We start from the raw sequence: 16142 nt of genomic DNA, 5'->3' as shown, positions 1-16142 counted from the left end.
ATATACATGTTCGTTAAAAAACGGGTCCCCAAAGGGAAAAGAAGTGAAGAAGTGTCTATGTCAATGAACATCCATCAAGGATATCCACGTAGTGTTGTCGTAGAGGCAAGATGAGTTATCTATGCCTGAGCGAAGATAGCAAGGGTAGCGCAGAAGTTGGAGCGGTTATCCTCGTCCTTGGCAAGACCCTGACCACCCATGGTGATCATGTTGACAGACGCCTTGGTGCTCAGACCGAACCAGTTGACGTTTGTCGAGTTGGCGATCTCGTTCATGTCTTGCTGGCAGTTCTGGCCGACGACGCAGTCTTGGTCGTAGTTCTGGAAGAACGAGTAGGTACCCGCGCCGTAGGACCAGATGCTGTCGCTGCCGTCGGTGACACGGACGGCCCAGGCGGCCTTGGCTTGGCTCATGTCTGGGTCGAAGTACTTGTCGTTCTTGGTGAAGGGGACGGCGGCGGTGGGGTTGGGCTGGTAGTAAGGCGTTTCGGTTTGGATGGCGCCGTAGAAGATGTCCTTGGCGCCGGAGAACTGGTATTGTGACATTTGAGAGTGCTCGGAGGCGGTGCCGTACATCCAGACGGGGCCTTGGGATTCGACGAGCATGCCGCGGCCGTTGTAGATGTCGATCTGGGAGTGGTCATCTTGGTCGAGCTCGTGGTCGGCGGTCCAGAGCCACACGTTCTCGAAGTAGCCGTTGGAGTCCTTGGTGATGTGGAGTTGCATGAAGGAGCCAATGCACTCTGGGTTGGGCTCGTGGGTCGCGTCGGGGTTCTTCTTGCAGTTGGACGACTGGAGCTTGGTGCCGGCGTAGCCACCGACACGGAAGTGGACGTCCCAGAGACCGGCGGCACCGCTCTCGGCGTTGATGTTCCACTCCATCAAGATACCACCGGGAGCAGGGCCTTGAGTACCGATGATGAGGTCAGAGGCCTCGAAAGAACCCTTGTCGCCGCTCTTAGCACCAATCTGGAAACCAGGCTTGGGGTCGTCCATGTTGGAGAAGAACTCGCCGGTGATGAAGAAAGTGCTGTACACTTCGCCAACCATCTTGACGTTCTTCTCAGCGGGGACGACGACAGTCTTGGTGATGAGGTAGGCACCGTGGTCGACGTGGAGAACCTCGCCTTCCTGGAGACCATCGATAGCAGCCTGGATAGCGGCAGTGTCATCGGTAGCACCGTCACCCTTGGCACCCTTAGACTTGAGGCTGACGAACTTGGAGACGTCGACGTTCTCGTACTGGGGCTTGCTGCGCTCGAACCAGCCGTTGAGGCCTTGGAGGCTCTGGGGCTTCGCGGGTGCACCGTTGACATCACCCTGGACACGACCGAGCTGTGCGCCGGCAGCGAGAGCGTTACCCTGAGCCCAGGTCTCGACCTTCTTGCCACCCGCAAGGATAGTGTTACCCGTAGCACCAATGACAGCCTTCTCGGAACCGGTGAAGTCGCAGTTGTCAAGGATGAGAGTGCCGCCAGTGGTGGGAATGCTGTTCTCGGTGAAAGACGAGTTGATACCGATGGGAGTGTTGGTGAACTTGCTGTCGAGCAGAAGGACGGAGCCGACAGTCTGGTTAGCGGGGCTGTTGGCCATGTCAAGACCGACCTGGCAGTTGTTGATGAAGATGCTCTTGTAGGTGAAGAGCCAGTTCCAGTTCTGAAAGATGGCGGTACCGCAGTCATTGAAGGTCATGTTGCGGATGGTGAATTGCTGGGAACCCATGAAGGCACCAATGGCACCTCCGTTGAAGGTCAGGTCGGTCATGAAACCACCGGAGCCGTTGTCCTGGAAGATACCCTTCTGGTCCTTGCCGGCGTCACCCTTGGCCATCTCGAAAACGATGTTCTGGAGACTGGTGGCTTGGGAGACCTGCCAGTGGATACCAGCGGCGGCCTTGGTAGCGGAGATGTCGATGACGAAGTTGCGGACCTGGCGGTAGAAGTTGTTCTGGTTGGTGTACCAGTTGGCACCGTCGCCGCCTGGGATGTAGGGATCGGCATCGATTAAACCCATGCCCTCGAAGTCTGCGGTGGCCTTGAGGATGGGCATGTTCAATGGGTCGCCAACGAACTGGGTGTAGTAGTACTGAATGATGGGCTTGCTGATCATGTAGGTACCGGCGGGGAAGTAGATGAGTGCTGGTGTGGTGGTGGTAGAGTCGCAGCCCTCGCCGCATCGCTCGCCGTCAGCGATGATCTTGTTGATGATTTCGGTATCGTCGGTGGAACCGTCACCCTTGGCTCCAAGCTCCTTAACATTGCGGAAGACCTTGTAGGACTCTGGGTTGGGGTTGAAGGGAGCCTGGCCCTGGCGCTTGATGGTCTCAAGCCAGTAGCCGGAAGCGCCACCTGGTGCTGCCGGTGCCGGTGCTGCCGAGGGAGCTGGTGCTGCCGATGGGGCTGGTGCTGCCGATGGGGCTGGGACCGGTGCATATGAAGCAGCAGGTGCTTGCGCAACGGGCACAGCAGTAGAGGGAGTGGCGGAAAGGAGGACGCGCAGCGTCAAAAGAAGCGCTCCAGCGCTAAAGGCAACCATAATGGCAGTGCGTTTGTTGAAGTTCGGAGTAGCTAGTTGGAAAAGTCTCGACTTGAAAGACTGGAAGGATCGTTGTCAGTTGACCGGCAAAGGACGTTGATAGTGTTGTTGGATCGTCGAGTAGAAAGATTGCAAGTTTGCAGAAGTGGTGGTAAGGTTGGCTAGCAACGAAGGGAGAAGAAAGTAGTAATGTTGTTGTGAGAAGATGACTCTACACAATAGAAATGAATGACAGAGAACAATAAGAACTGAAGGCACACAATGAGTGCTGGTAGCTGACAATCGCCTGCGTGAAGGGAAAAAGTGAATGGGGGCGCCGCCGCATAGTATATGTACAGCAGTTCATTCAGGAAGGGGACTTACAATAGGATCGGGGCGCCAATCAACGTTGTCGAAACGCCTTGTTTCAAGTTTCGGGTAGCCGGGGTGTGATGTTCGCTGTGCTGTGCTCGATTCATGTTCCCCGGCATTGAGTAGGCATTTTATATCCTCGTCGTCGCTGTGATACCCACGCTCTTTTGCCATCTCTTCATCGTGGGCGTTCATCCTCCCCGATTCACAAAGCAGTCCCTCTTCCCCCCTTGCCTCCTGACGACCGCTTGCGGCCATGTTTTGAAGCCGCATTCCACGCCCGCAGACAAGTGCCGGCTCGTGGTTGCGTGCCTGTGACTCTGCCGCCCGTCGCGTGCGTCCAAAATTACCTAGGGTCTCCACTAGCCAGGCCCACAAGACTGTACCCGTTGTATCCCTTTCTCCGCGTGAAACAAGCGGGAGACGATGGCCAGTGAGTGGATGGGGAGGTTAGAAGGCGGCGAGGCGAGCGTTTGTTCCTGAAGGGAAATCAGGGATGTGGTTGGTAGCGCCACAACCGATGCCCGGATGTGAGACGGCGCTGAAACGCCAGGCCATCGACAGGCCCTCGCTCGCCGCCGCGCAGATAAAGCATTTGCCAGCGCGTCAACGCCACGCTCGACTTTCTCTGCAATTCGACGCGACGGCCCGGCAGGAGATCGTGGATACACTGCGATGCGCCGGGCTCCATCCAAGAGGCGCTTGAGAGTCATGCCAAGGTGTAGTGGTCTGCATTGTACTCGACCACGACTTTGCTGTTCGCCTCGGCACGCGCACCTGGGCATCATGGGCATCATGGGCATGTTGCCTCCACATGCCGATAGCACACAGACATATAGTCAGATAGTGTCATTCATGAGCGTTGTGCGCAACATAGCACGAGCCTTGCGGACAAAAAAGCTCGAACCGAACACCACCCCGATCGCTATCCTGGACGTGATGGGTTCCGAAAGTTTCTTTTGCACCAACGCAAGACATCATATCCACGCTATGCTGTGCTCCATCGCCGCCTAAGACTGAATACCCAACGGTCACTGTGTTTCGCGCCGCCACCGGATATACTGCTTTTCATTTCCTTCAGGATGTTTTTGTGGGGCCGGGGGACGTTCCGACACGATCCCGAACTCGCAGATCCCTCATGCTTAACGCAACCTCTATTACCGCATCTCGACGAATAGCGTTGTGCAAGCCCATGATCATGTGACATAGTCTATACAGTCGTGGAAGTTTCTGCGTGATTTCTGTGTGATATAGATTGTGGCTGATAGGATGGCGATTCACCTTGAAGCAGCGATCCTCCATCTCATTCGCCTTTCCTTCCCTCCGCTCAATCACCACAGACCCTTCGCGTCTTCTTCTTGAGCAGCCGCCCGCTGAGTTGCCTGTTCTCCATTGGCCTCTTCCTTTAACATGCGGTTAATGACCGTGGCGAGTCTTTCAATGCCCTCGGCAAGCATGTCTTCTTCTTCCCACTAGCAATGGATTAGTATCGGTTCGGAGACCCAATCGAGACGTATGTACTGACCGCAAAACAAACCCTGATGTCGTTGCTGAATGACGTGTCTTCATGGCCGGTGTCGCCGGGTACCTGCATTCGTTAGTTGTGCGTACGTGGCTGCGGAGCAGCATACTCACTTCGAACATCTCGCCCTACACAAGCGTTGTGGTTAGCTTTACCCATGATGTGGACTCGGGACGTGGACATGATCGTAATCGTGGCTTGTACTCACCTGTGCGACGGCTAGGTTCTCTTCTTCCTTTGCGCGCTGTGCTACCACTGCGCCTTTTAGCGGCGATGGCAACGTCAGCCAGATGAAGTAGCCGCCGACGACCTCGCGATCGGTTTGGGGGATGCCGACTCCCAGTGGGATGAGGTGTTTGTTGATGGCTTCCACCATTCGGCGGTACCGGTTACCGTAGGTTGGCTGGAGTCTGTCGTACACGTAGCGTTGGAGCTCTCCTGTTTCCAGTGTCTCGGCCACAAAGCAGGCTGTCAGCTGGCTGGGTGCTCCGCCCGAACGGCTGGATCCTCTGGAACACGTTAGCTGTCATGCCGGATGGAGCGAGACATGGCCGTGGTATCGGGTTTCCAAATCGATCTGAGCGTAATAGTTTCGATCTCGGGTATCTCAGACGCGGCATGAGTGATAGCGCATGGCGACAGAGACAGATGACGAGATCTTCAGAAAACATGCTTACGTTTGCGAAACACCATACGCCATCTTGGGCGTTCCTTCACACCAACCCGTCCGCAAGCCAGGGCCGAAGATCTTGGAAAACGATCCATTCGAGACTGCATTGCCGAAGCCATCTGCGCCTTGTCTTTCGGCGCCGCCGTCCAGGTATCTGTCGATGTCGACAATCCGGGGCAAACCGGCTTTCTCGATGGACAGCGTACTAGGACTGAGACTTGATGGCCATTGCAGGAAGTCGTATACGTCGTCTGTGATGATAAGAGCATCGTACTCTCGCGCCAGACGTACCAGCTCTTCTCTACGCTTTAGACTCATGGTCTTTGAGCTAGGGTTAGAGAATCCTGGAACTGCATAGATGACATGTTTGTAGATCTTGTTCGAAGGTCGTGGAGGTTTGAATTGCTGGCCATGTTATTAGTAGCCATACGGCGGTATATACCAGGAAACAAGATCACGGTAGACTCAAGAAGGTCTCAGACCGTCCAAGTATTGACAGCGACTCACCGGCTCATTATTACTCTCAGATCTCCCCTTCTCTTCACTCAACTTAATCTGACTCCTCAGATACGCGATATCAATCCCCTCCTCGTCCTCAGGCACGGCCCTCAGCTTTTTGTGGAACCCAGCATCCTCGAATATACGGAAAGCAAGCATATACGCCGGAGCAACGATCCACACATTCCGCGTATACACCGGATCTGTAAAGTCCTGAAGCAGGCAAGCTAGATTCTGGGATGCCCCACCAGAGATGCATATGCGGTCTTCGGATACCGGGTCCGCGGGCTTATAGAACGTCGTGAGCCATTGCGCGATGTTGTTCTTCAGCCGCGGGTCACCCGAATCGGGTCCATAGCACATGGCCGGGTACGCAATGGGCTTCTTCTGGAGGACATTGTGGGCTGCTTTGTCGAGCAGTTGCGTTGGAAGTAAAGACACGTTTGGCCATCTGGTGCTGTTAGCGATTACTCTATTGGCCGCGTCATGTCCCAAAAGGGTAGCGGGTTTGCATGAAAGGCAGGGGCACGTGCCCTCTCAGCAAATTGATCAGCTTCTTGGAGCTAGTCTTGGAGCCGACGACGTCCGGTAGGGCGAACGTCTTGAGTATCTGGTCCGCGATAGTTTGGCCGCCGCCCATATTGGATTCTGTATTGGATGCTGATGAAGCCGTGGCGGCGTCGGAACACGGCTGCGTACCGAAGTGGCTGGTGCGCAGTTATGGGGCGAAGTGGACTCAGGCCAGCAGTAATAACGTGAGCGTGCCGCGATTATATCAGATGCGAAGTTCGGAAATGGGTCTGTTGGCAGCAATTGAAGGAAGCGTGCATGCGTTTTGTCAATGCCATGCTCATACCAACGTAGGGCGCACATCCAGCACGTGTGTATGACAGCCATGAGCCTCGGGTGGACGCTATCGATTAGGGATGGTACGTCATCCGCTCGCTAAAGACCTCATCGATGCGGCCGGCGCTGTCGATAGTTCTACCGATGCTGCAAATGGTCACGAAAACACGACATGTCAGCTGCAGCTGAATAAATTCACTCGTGGTAGTATCGCACAGTATTCATCGACCGTTACACATTTGGAAGCCGGGCAACTCGAAACAGTCGTCTCTGGCACGACACGGCTGCGCATGGGTCCGCTCCCAGCTTCCGTGGATGAGGTGGGCCTTGCCCGCAGCATGCCCGCAGCATGAGGCGCAGGTGCTGCAGGTCACAGCCAGCGCTGGCAAAGGGTCTTTTGGACGTCAAAGAGGCCGCTGAGTGGCCGGCCGGCCATACCAAGGTGTAAATGCACCCCAAGGCGTCAGAGCAAAGCCAATGACAGATGTAGAGAACGACCCACGTTGTGGCCACCCGACCTTTGACGTTACTCGTGCACTAGCATGGTTACGACACTGCGGATCTGCGACAGCTCAAATATAGATCACCTAAACACCTAGTCCCTTCACTAAGCTTTTCAGTCCCTTTCGACATATACTAACTGACCGGTGCCCGGGGCCCTGCATGTGTGGTGCTCGTGTTTGCTGTTGTGTCAAACCCATGTTGCGGCGCGCATAGTATATTTTCCTACGCTTCACGATACCCCAACTCTTGCTCCTCCCGCGCCGCATAGACAACTACTAGATCGCCTCGCCATGCTGGGAGACAAGAAGAAGTCAGCTCGTCGGCTGTCGAGTTTGTTCGGATCGTCTGGGTCGTCCGAGCCGTCAGGGTCTACGAATAATGCGAAGTTGAGCCCAACCCCTGCGTCATCAGAGTCCAGCAGCCGCTTGACCAAAGTGCGCAACCGCCTCTCTTCAGCGACACACCTCACGCCCGAATATCCTCCGCCCGCCGCTCAGTCACCACGCGCGGTGTCCCTCTCCAACCCCACTATCCAGCCGGTCGTGCCTGCCGATCTTGAGCCCCTCGAGCCACCTCCGCCGCTGGAGGTGCCGTCGCGCGCATCGTCACCAGCGAGTAGCCGACCCGGAACGCCGAGCTTAGACCCATCCGAAGGGAAACTGAAGAAGCTGCGCAGGAAGAGCGGTCTATTTGGCGGCCCACCCGGCGGCATTGAGGGAGTAGACGCTGCGTCTGGCGCACCACAAGGCAATGCGAGTCCGCTGGCATGGATCGTCGGACACAAGGGCAAGGTGCCATACAACCTGACGTTCCTGCTGAACGGCGAAAAGGTAGTCTGCGGCTGCTCAGAATATCATACCAACGCTGACAAGATGAAAGGTCCCTGAACTCTGGGACGACGCTGGAGACACGTTTGTCTACCTCTTCCCCCGCACCTCCGACAAGGGCCCTTCCTTCCGCATCGACTCCTCCGTATACGCAGCATCGCACCTGCTCACCCGCCTCGTCCACGGCAGCCTCTACAGCGACGCGAACGTGCCTCCGCTCGACCTGGCCGACCGCACATCGCGACGCGTGTCACGAGAGCCATTTGGCGAACAGTCGCGCACTGCATCGCCCGACCAGAGCCAGATAGGAAGCTCGGATGAATCCATATCCAAGGGGTCCAGAGCGCTAAGCGACGCACTGGAGGACGAGTACACAGAGAAGCATCTATACATGCCCATCTCGCTGAGCTCCGACTCTGCCATCACCCCTCACGAGCCCCGGCTCGACGCAAATGATACCGACACATTGGTTACCTACCGCAACTTCTTCGCCTTCCTCATCGGACAGTCGCTGGTCGCTACGGAGCGTCACTCAGACATCTTCGACATCTTCCTGCGGATCGGAGACATATTGTCGCACTATGCCTTCTCCAACGTCGACGGATCCACCTTTGGCGAGGTCGCTGCGTCGAGCTTTGACTGCTACGTTGACGAGTTGACCCTCGCAGACGTCCGCCACAGTCGCGAAAAGACCATAGAAGCCATTGTGCTAGGAGAGAAGCTGCGCTCGATGGCACTATACACGGAGGGTTTCGTCCACGCCGCCGGAAAGTACGACAGCATCAAAGAACTCGACTCGCCTAAGTTTGGCATCATCAGCCCCAAGAGTTCTACGCGACTTGCCCGAGCTGCTATGGATCTAGAAAACCGCGAGCAAACCATCAATCACAAGCTCAAGGACTTTGAGTTTCCGCATATCTTCTCTGGCATCATGAACAGCGCAATGGCAAGCGAGGGCAAGGTCATCAGCTTCAAGAAGTGGAGGGCTGCCTTTATGACTATCAAGTCTTTCGTCATGGACTACTACAGGCACAAATACGGCTCATGGCTACCAAAAGCCAAGTCAAAGAAGAACAACTTGACTACAAGTGGTCTTAACCGACTGGTCTTACTAGAGATCTATCGCGACATGGCTAGTCTATATGATCTCCTCGTGGATAGGAAGAACTTGACAAACCGTACTGCGGACGGCTTTATCGCAGAAGACGAAGGAACAGACATCGAATCCGTTGTTGCGCGTGCGCTGAGGAAGGTTCTGAGCGAATACGACCGCAGCACACCACCAGTCGCGCCACCGATTCCTTTCGATCTACCACTCTATCCCATCTCACAGAATGCGAAGACGGGCGACGCGAAAAAGGACGCAAAAGCGCGCGGAAAGAAGCTGCACAAAGACGAAGTCGCCAAGCTACTGAAGCAGTCGCACAATGCCGATGCCGAGCAACAAACACCCTTCCTAGAAGCCTTCCGCCAATTCGAATTCAAGCAAGCCACCGGATCCAACATGGACGACATGTGGGATATGCGATCAGGACAGTGGCTCTTCCTATACGCCGTAATCCAATCCCTACCCATGTTAGTCGTCGACGCACCCGGCGTGCGCTTCACCGAAGGCGTAGAATACTTCCTCTGCGAGGTCCCACGCAGCGGCGTCCCCTGGGCCCGGGAAGACACAACCCGCTCGCGAACCTGGTTCGGTATCGCAGGCGGCGCGCAAGTCGTGTCCTTACCCACCGACGTAGTCGAGCACGGCGTCGAAGGCACGTTCCGCCGCTCGCACTGCTGGAAGAAGGCTCAGCAGTGGGCTGCAGACGATACTTTACTCAACGCCGCGATGCAGGAACTCAATGCGAACGCGACTCCGTTACCGCCGCCGCCTGGTCTTCTTGATCCTGGTGCGGCTGCTCGAGCGCGGAGTCAAAGCCCGGATCGAAGGCGGGAAAGCGTTATGAATCTGGGGTTGGAAGCTTTGCCGCTGCCGCCTGGTGTTGCGCCGCCGATGCCAATGGGCAGCCCGAGTTTGAGGCCCGCGAGCAATCACGATCCTAACAAGACTTTCGATGATATATTAGGAACGTCGGCGTCGGACAACGGGAAGAAGAATAAGAAGAAGAAATGAGGTATCGACAATGAGGGATGGGAAATGGGGTGGATGGGGCTGGATTTGATGCATAAAAGCGCTTGTTTTCAGCATTGGCCGGTTTCTTGTTATGATTTACAGCGTTCTTGCATGGACGCGCGCGGCTGTTAAATAATGTAGAATGCGCGAAATGTAGAGGCTGGATGTAGAGCCTGATGTCTAGTACCTAGAGATATCCATGGATGAAATGAACCTATCGCGCTTATCGCTAGTTCCCGCTTCGCATCATCGCCGATATCGTCGCATGGGTGGGTGGGGGAGGCGGAGGGGAGGCGGAGGGGAGGTGGTGGAGGTCAACTCTGTGAAGTTCGTGGAAGTTATGTAGGCGTTGTTCAAAGGCTGATATGTAGACATGGTAATGAGAATTGTACTTATCGCAGCTATCACGCTTGTTGCTAGTTCCCGCTTCCGATATCGTCGCGCCCTACACATTTACCCACACGAACACTTATCCTCGCAAAGTCGCGGGCTTTGAAGCTTCACTGCTTTCACCCGCGCTCTTTTATATTCGTCAACATGACGTCCTCGCTACCCGGCAATCGTGACCTGCCAGTCTCGCAGTTCAACCTAGGGACGTACTGGGGTCGCGTGCAGCACTCAGCAAACATATCAGATCCGAGGTGAGACACTGCGCGCGGAAGGATGATGTTTCTTTGGGGATACTGGGTGTGGTGAGTACCACGACCTTGAGCTTTTCCATTGCTTATTCATGTCTCTATACTCACTCTATGATCATTGTTAACCAACGCGCAACAGAACCCTCCTCACCTCGTCGGCCGGCCTCGAAAATGCAAAGAAACTCGTTACCGCATACAAGACGGGCAAGATACCAGAGATGACGCCCGAGCTGTGGAATGCGAAGAAGATAATCGACTCTACCATACACCCAGGTACTACAACCGGCGCGGTCGCATGATGAGGGGAGACGCTGACAGAGTGAAGACACGGGCCAGCCAGTCTTTCTGCCTTTCCGCATGTCGTCTTTTGTCCTGACAAACTTGGTTGTCACGGCTGGTATGCTTACGCCGGGTCTTGGGGTACGGAAAGCGTCTACATTGGGATAATGCGACAATATACTAAGAGTGTACAGACAGCGGGCACACTAGGATGGCAAGTCACGAACCAGTCGGTCAACGTCGGAATCAACTTCTCCAACGCGAACAAGTCGATCCCGCTCTCCACCTCGACAATCGTCCAATCGTACCTCCTCGCCGTCAGCGCATCATGCGGTGTCGCTCTCGGTCTCAATGCGCTGGTACCCCGCCTCAAGAGCCTGTCGCCTAATGCTAAAGTCATCGCCGGTCGATTGGTGCCCTTCGCAGCTGTTGCAACAGCTGGTGCGCTCAACGTGTTCCTCATGCGCGGTGAGGAGATCAGGCAAGGCATCGACGTGTACCCCGCGCTATCGGAAGCTGAACGAAAAAGGGTCGACACGGGAGAGATGGAGGTCAAGCCACTGGGCAAGAGCAAGAAGGCAGCTACACTTGCTGTGGGAGAGACGGCGCTGAGTCGCGTGCTCAATGCGACACCTATCATGGTGCTGCCGCCTCTCCTGCTTGTGAAGCTGCAGAAGACAGAGTGGCTTAAGCAGAGGCCTAGGATGGTGACGCCGGTGAATCTGGGTGAGTCAATACGAAAGGTGTTTGTGGGATGATGGCTAACGCGCAATCAGGACTCATTTTCACGACATCCATCTTCGCGCTGCCACTTGCGCTCGCTGCGTTCCCACAACGCCAGGCTGTCAGTGCGCAGTCGCTCGAACCCGAGTTTCATCAGCGCGGTGGCAAGGATGGCATGGTGGAGTTTAACCGTGGGATATGATGGACCGGTAGTATGGGAAGAGAACACGGTGGCTGTATATCTGAACAGCAGGGACAGAACTATTGTGTGAAATGCTTCAGGCGTATATGCCACGCTGCAGGCATCAGACGCAGTCGAACATTGCTGCAAGCAGGCGGAGGACATGGTCGCGCTGCTGCATTGCGGCGAAGACGGTTTTCCTGACGCTGTGATTGGCCAGATTGCTCAAAGGATCTCGAAGGGCATACAGAGGACTCGACACGATTACTAGATAAGACCAAATGTCCTCAATCCAAAAGAAGTGTTAGGCAGCAGTGAATTAAGCTTTTCATCAAACGACCGTCTCTACATGTGACGTTGCGTTGATGCTATAACGTCAAAGTGTCCTTTGGAGAAAGACCAGGTGTCAAATAAGTCCGGGACAGGGTAGCTCGATCCAAGTACATTACCACGAAACCGCCCTCGCATTTCAACACTCAAAGGACCACGGTTTCGACCGACAACCTATTCACCGCTTTTTCTCTGGGATAGATTCCCACTCGTTCTCTTCTCTTCTATCGAGGTTCTCTATTAGAACAAATAACCTCCCACACTTCTTCCCCGCGGCGAAGCACGCACATCCCACCACAACCTCTCCACGCCTGCCGTTAACGACACCTTTCACTTTCCGCACCACACAACACATCATGGCGCCACCCGGACGCCGGAGAGGCAACCTCTCACCGGGAGCCATGCTCCTCGGTCTCTTCCTCCTCTTCTCGACGACCGCCTCCGCCGCCTCAGCCGTCATCGGCGTCGACCTAGGCACCGAATACATCAAAGCCGCGCTCGTAAAGCCCGGTGTTCCCCTCGAAATTGTCCTGACCAAAGACTCGAAACGGAAAGAGACGTCAGCCGTCGCTTTCAAGCCTTCCAGGGGCGGTGCTCTGCCTGCGGGCTCCTTCCCCGAGCGCTTCTACGGCGGCGATGCGATTGCGCTCCAGGGACGCTTCCCGGGCGATGTATACCCGAATCTGAAACACCTTCTAGGTGTATCGAGTGAGAGCGATATCGTGGGCACGTACAAGGAGAGATACCCTGCGTTGGAGGTTACAGGGACGGACAAGCGCAACACGGTTAGCTTTGTGAGCAGCGTCTTCGCTGAGGACAAATCATACACGGTCGAGGAGCTACTGGCTATGGAATTGAAGAACGTCAGGGAGAACGCAAAGGCGATGGCGGGCAAGGGCTACGATATCCAGGATGTTGTCTTTACGGTTCCGGCATTCTACACGGTCGACGAGAGGCGCGCACTTGAGGTTGCTGCTCGTCTGGCTGGTCTCAAGGTGCTCAGCGTTGTATCCGATGGGCTGGCTGTTGGTCTCAACTACGCTACTGGCAGGACTTTCCCCGACGTTACCAAGGACGGCAAGCCGGAGATGAACCTCGTGTTTGACATGGGCGCCGGATCTCTGTCGGCTACTGTTCTCAAGTTCCAGGGCAGGTCTGTCAAGGATGTTGGCAGGCGCAACAAGACTATTCAGGAGGTTCAGGTCATGGGCGCTGGATGGGACAGGACGCTTGGAGGTGACGCGATGAACTCGCTCATCGTCGACGACATGGTGGCTACCTTTGTTGAGCTTCCAGCTGCCAAGAGCGCTTCTTACACCGCCGACAAGGTCAAGGGCCATGGACGCACCGCTGCGAAGCTCTTCAAGGAGGCTGAGAGGGTTCGCCAGATGCTCAGCGCTAACAAGGAGACTAACTCTTTCTTCGAAAGCTTCTACGAGGATGTCGATTTCAAGTACAAGCTCTCTCGCACCAAGTTTGAGGAGCTCACTGCCGACTACGCCAAACGTATCGATGGACCGATCAACCAGGCTCTCACAGCTGCTGGTCTTACATTCGCTGATATCGACTCTGTCATCGTCCACGGTGGCGCGAGCCGCACACCCTTTGTCCAGGCCCGTCTCGAAGCAGTCGCTGGCAAGAGCAAGATCAGGGCGAACGTCAACGCCGACGAGGCCGCCGTATTTGGCGCTGCTTTCAAGGCCGCTGGTCTCAGCCCGTCTTTCCGCGTGAAGGAGATCCGCGACTCGGACACCCAGGGCTACAATCACGGCTACCAGTACATGCTCAACCTTAAGGAGCGCGACCAGAAGATCTTCACTCCCAACACAAAGCTTGGCGCGACCAAGGACCTGCCTTTCAACTTCATGGGCGAGTTCGAGTTCACCATGTACCAGGCTGTTCCTGGCGCTAACGGCGAGGTGTCCAAGGAGCCTACTCTTCACTTCCAGAGCGGTAACTTGACCAAGGTTGTTACTCACATGATCAACGAGAACAAGTGTGAGCGCGACAGCTTCAACAACTACGTTCAGGTTAGGCTTAGCCCTGTCACTGGTACTCCTGAGGTCTTGTCTGCGTGGGTTACCTGCGAGACTGAGAGTGAGGAGGTCAAGGGCGGCATTGTCGATGGTGTCAAGAACCTGTTTGGTATGGGTGGTAAGAAGGATCAGGAGCCTTTGAAGGAGGGTGAGAGCTCTTCTTCTTCATCTGCCTCGTCCTCCAAGTCTTCCAAATCATCGTCGTCTTCTTCCTCCGCAGATGCTGAGAGCACTGATACTGCGAAGGCTGGAGAGAAGAAGATCAAGACTGTGAGGTCGGCGATTACGTATGATGTTGAGCAGCTGGGCTACAAGAAGTTCCCTCGCAAGGAGTTGAAGAGGATGCAGGACAGGTGAGTTTGTGAAGTTTGTTGTGTGCGTTCAAAGACTAACGTCGACAGGCTTGCCGCCTTCGATTCATCTGACAAGTCTCGCCGCACCCGCGAAGAGGTCTTGAACTCGCTTGAAGCCTTCACCTACCGCGCTCGCGACTACCTCGAGGACGAATCCTTCATCGGAGCTTCCACATCTGCCGTCCGCGAAACACTCGAAAAGACCCTCAGCGCCGCCTCAGATTGGATGTACTCCGGTGGTGCCGACGCCGATGAGAAGACTCTCAGGAGTAAGCTCAAGGAGCTCGAGAACATTGTCAACCCAGTGATGAAGCGCAAGGACGAAGCATCCAAGCGCCCCGATGCCATCAAAGAGCTCAAAGACACCATCGCCCACATCAAGGAAGTCGAGCAACTTGTCGATGGCCAGATCAAGACGCAATCCGCCGAGAGCTCCAAGAGCAGCGAAGCCGTCTCCAAGGCCTCCGCTGACGCCTCCGCCTCACCTTCCACTGACCCCATGGACGAGCTCGATGAAGAAGCTGACACACCCGCCGCGCCTGAGATCACCGAAGTCCCTACCATCTACACGGAATCCGACCTCAAGACCGTTCAAGAGCACGCACAGAAAGCACAAGTCTGGCTCGACGACAACGAAGCTAAGCAAGCTGAACTTGGTCCCACAGATGATCCCGTCTTCACGGTCAAGGACATCATGGCTGAGAAGAAGAAGCTAGACGACGTCGTCATGGACATGATGATGAAGAAGATGAAGCATTTCAAGCCGCCGAACCAATCTAGCTCGAAGACCAAGACCGCTAAGCCCAAGACGAAGAAGGCGAAGAAGACCAAGACGAAGAAATCTGCTAAGGCGGAGACGAAGGAGACTGATGTCCCCGCTGCAGATGGTGAGAGCGGTCCTAGCCAAGCGGAGTTGGAGGAGGCGTTGAAGAAGGCGGGCTTCAGCGCTGATGGCATTAAGCTGAGCAATATGGGGAGTAAGGCGGATGGAGAGGAGGGCGATGTGACGGATGAGAAGGGCAGGTTGCTGAAGAAATTGGATATTGGAGAGGGGGCGAGTGAGGAGGATATTAAGGCTGCTATTGATCGGTTGGTTGCGCAGGGGGGTAAGGGGAAGAGGGAGGAGGGGAGTGATGAGCTGTAGATGGGGTTATAGTAAGGGAAGGGAAGCATGTGCGAGTAGGATGGTGAAGTGGGGTAGACAGATGCATAGATCGATTGAGCGATTAGATTATCAATGCGAATGCGAATTTGATAGGTCAATGATGTGTATGAATTTGGTGTTTAGTTTGTACAAGCAAAATCGCATTCTAGGCTAACAAAAATCGTACACAATTGTCGCCTGCTGGTTGCGCAAGGAGTAAGAGCGGAGTTGTACTCTGTACTTACAATGATCCGTCCATGAATGGAGGTGTAGGTTGCATCTTCTGGTATTCGTGCTCGTCTAGCGCTGATTTAAGGTTGAGCACAATTACTTTGGGTGTCAGGCTCTCGCGGTAACGTGAAGGTCGGATACCTGCTAGTAGTAGGCAGCCCTTACAAGTCTACAACAACGCTCTTAAATTAAAACCTAAGAAGATAGAAATACTCGCAGTAATATATTGTGTTTATCTTATTATTTATTTGCGACGTTGTAGAGTAGATTAAGAGGATAACGTCTTGTTGTTCCTGCTCTTATTTCTGACTTTCACGTTACCGCGAGAGTCAGGCTCATGGCTTCCATACCCTGAG

The 16142-nt window shown here is 55.0% G+C and overlaps 5 protein-coding genes across 5 annotated transcripts; 3 read left to right on the top strand and 2 right to left on the bottom strand.

The window, feature by feature from the left end:
• Window positions 1-119: 119 nt before the first annotated feature.
• J4E90_009864 (uncharacterized protein) lies at window positions 120-3143 on the bottom strand (the record flags this gene model as incomplete). The annotated part of the gene is made up of 2 exons (XM_051439382.1): window positions 120-2594; window positions 2898-3143. 2 exons carry the CDS (start codon window positions 3141-3143, stop codon window positions 120-122), a joined length of 2721 nt encoding a protein of 906 aa, XP_051286599.1.
• Window positions 3144-4216: 1073 nt separating this feature from the next.
• On the bottom strand, window positions 4217-6215 carry J4E90_009863 (uncharacterized protein; the record flags this gene model as incomplete). Its single annotated transcript, XM_051439381.1, has 6 exons — window positions 4217-4357; window positions 4411-4473; window positions 4616-4916; window positions 5085-5482; window positions 5585-6026; window positions 6175-6215. 6 exons carry the CDS (start codon window positions 6213-6215, stop codon window positions 4217-4219), a joined length of 1386 nt encoding a protein of 461 aa, XP_051286598.1.
• Window positions 6216-7215: 1000 nt separating this feature from the next.
• On the top strand, window positions 7216-9871 carry J4E90_009862 (uncharacterized protein; the record flags this gene model as incomplete). The annotated part of the gene is made up of 2 exons (XM_051439380.1): window positions 7216-7755; window positions 7805-9871. The coding sequence occupies 2 exons, from the start codon at window positions 7216-7218 to the stop codon at window positions 9869-9871; spliced, it is 2607 nt and encodes an 868-aa protein (XP_051286597.1).
• A 537-nt stretch (window positions 9872-10408) lies between these two features.
• On the top strand, window positions 10409-11713 carry J4E90_009861 (uncharacterized protein; the record flags this gene model as incomplete). Its single annotated transcript, XM_051439379.1, has 5 exons — window positions 10409-10512; window positions 10649-10782; window positions 10835-10929; window positions 10983-11514; window positions 11565-11713. The coding sequence occupies 5 exons, from the start codon at window positions 10409-10411 to the stop codon at window positions 11711-11713; spliced, it is 1014 nt and encodes a 337-aa protein (XP_051286596.1).
• A 665-nt stretch (window positions 11714-12378) lies between these two features.
• J4E90_009860 (uncharacterized protein) lies at window positions 12379-15555 on the top strand (the record flags this gene model as incomplete). Its single annotated transcript, XM_051439378.1, has 2 exons — window positions 12379-14411; window positions 14460-15555. 2 exons carry the CDS (start codon window positions 12379-12381, stop codon window positions 15553-15555), a joined length of 3129 nt encoding a protein of 1042 aa, XP_051286595.1.
• Between the last annotated feature and the right edge of the window lie 587 nt (window positions 15556-16142).

The sequence above is a fragment of the Alternaria incomplexa genome (assembly GCF_024043165.1).
Source record: "Alternaria incomplexa strain BMP 0042 chromosome Unknown scaffold_18, whole genome shotgun sequence".
Classification (NCBI taxonomy): Eukaryota; Fungi; Ascomycota; class Dothideomycetes; order Pleosporales; family Pleosporaceae; genus Alternaria; species Alternaria incomplexa.
This window is presented reverse-complemented; position numbering and strand designations above follow the sequence as displayed.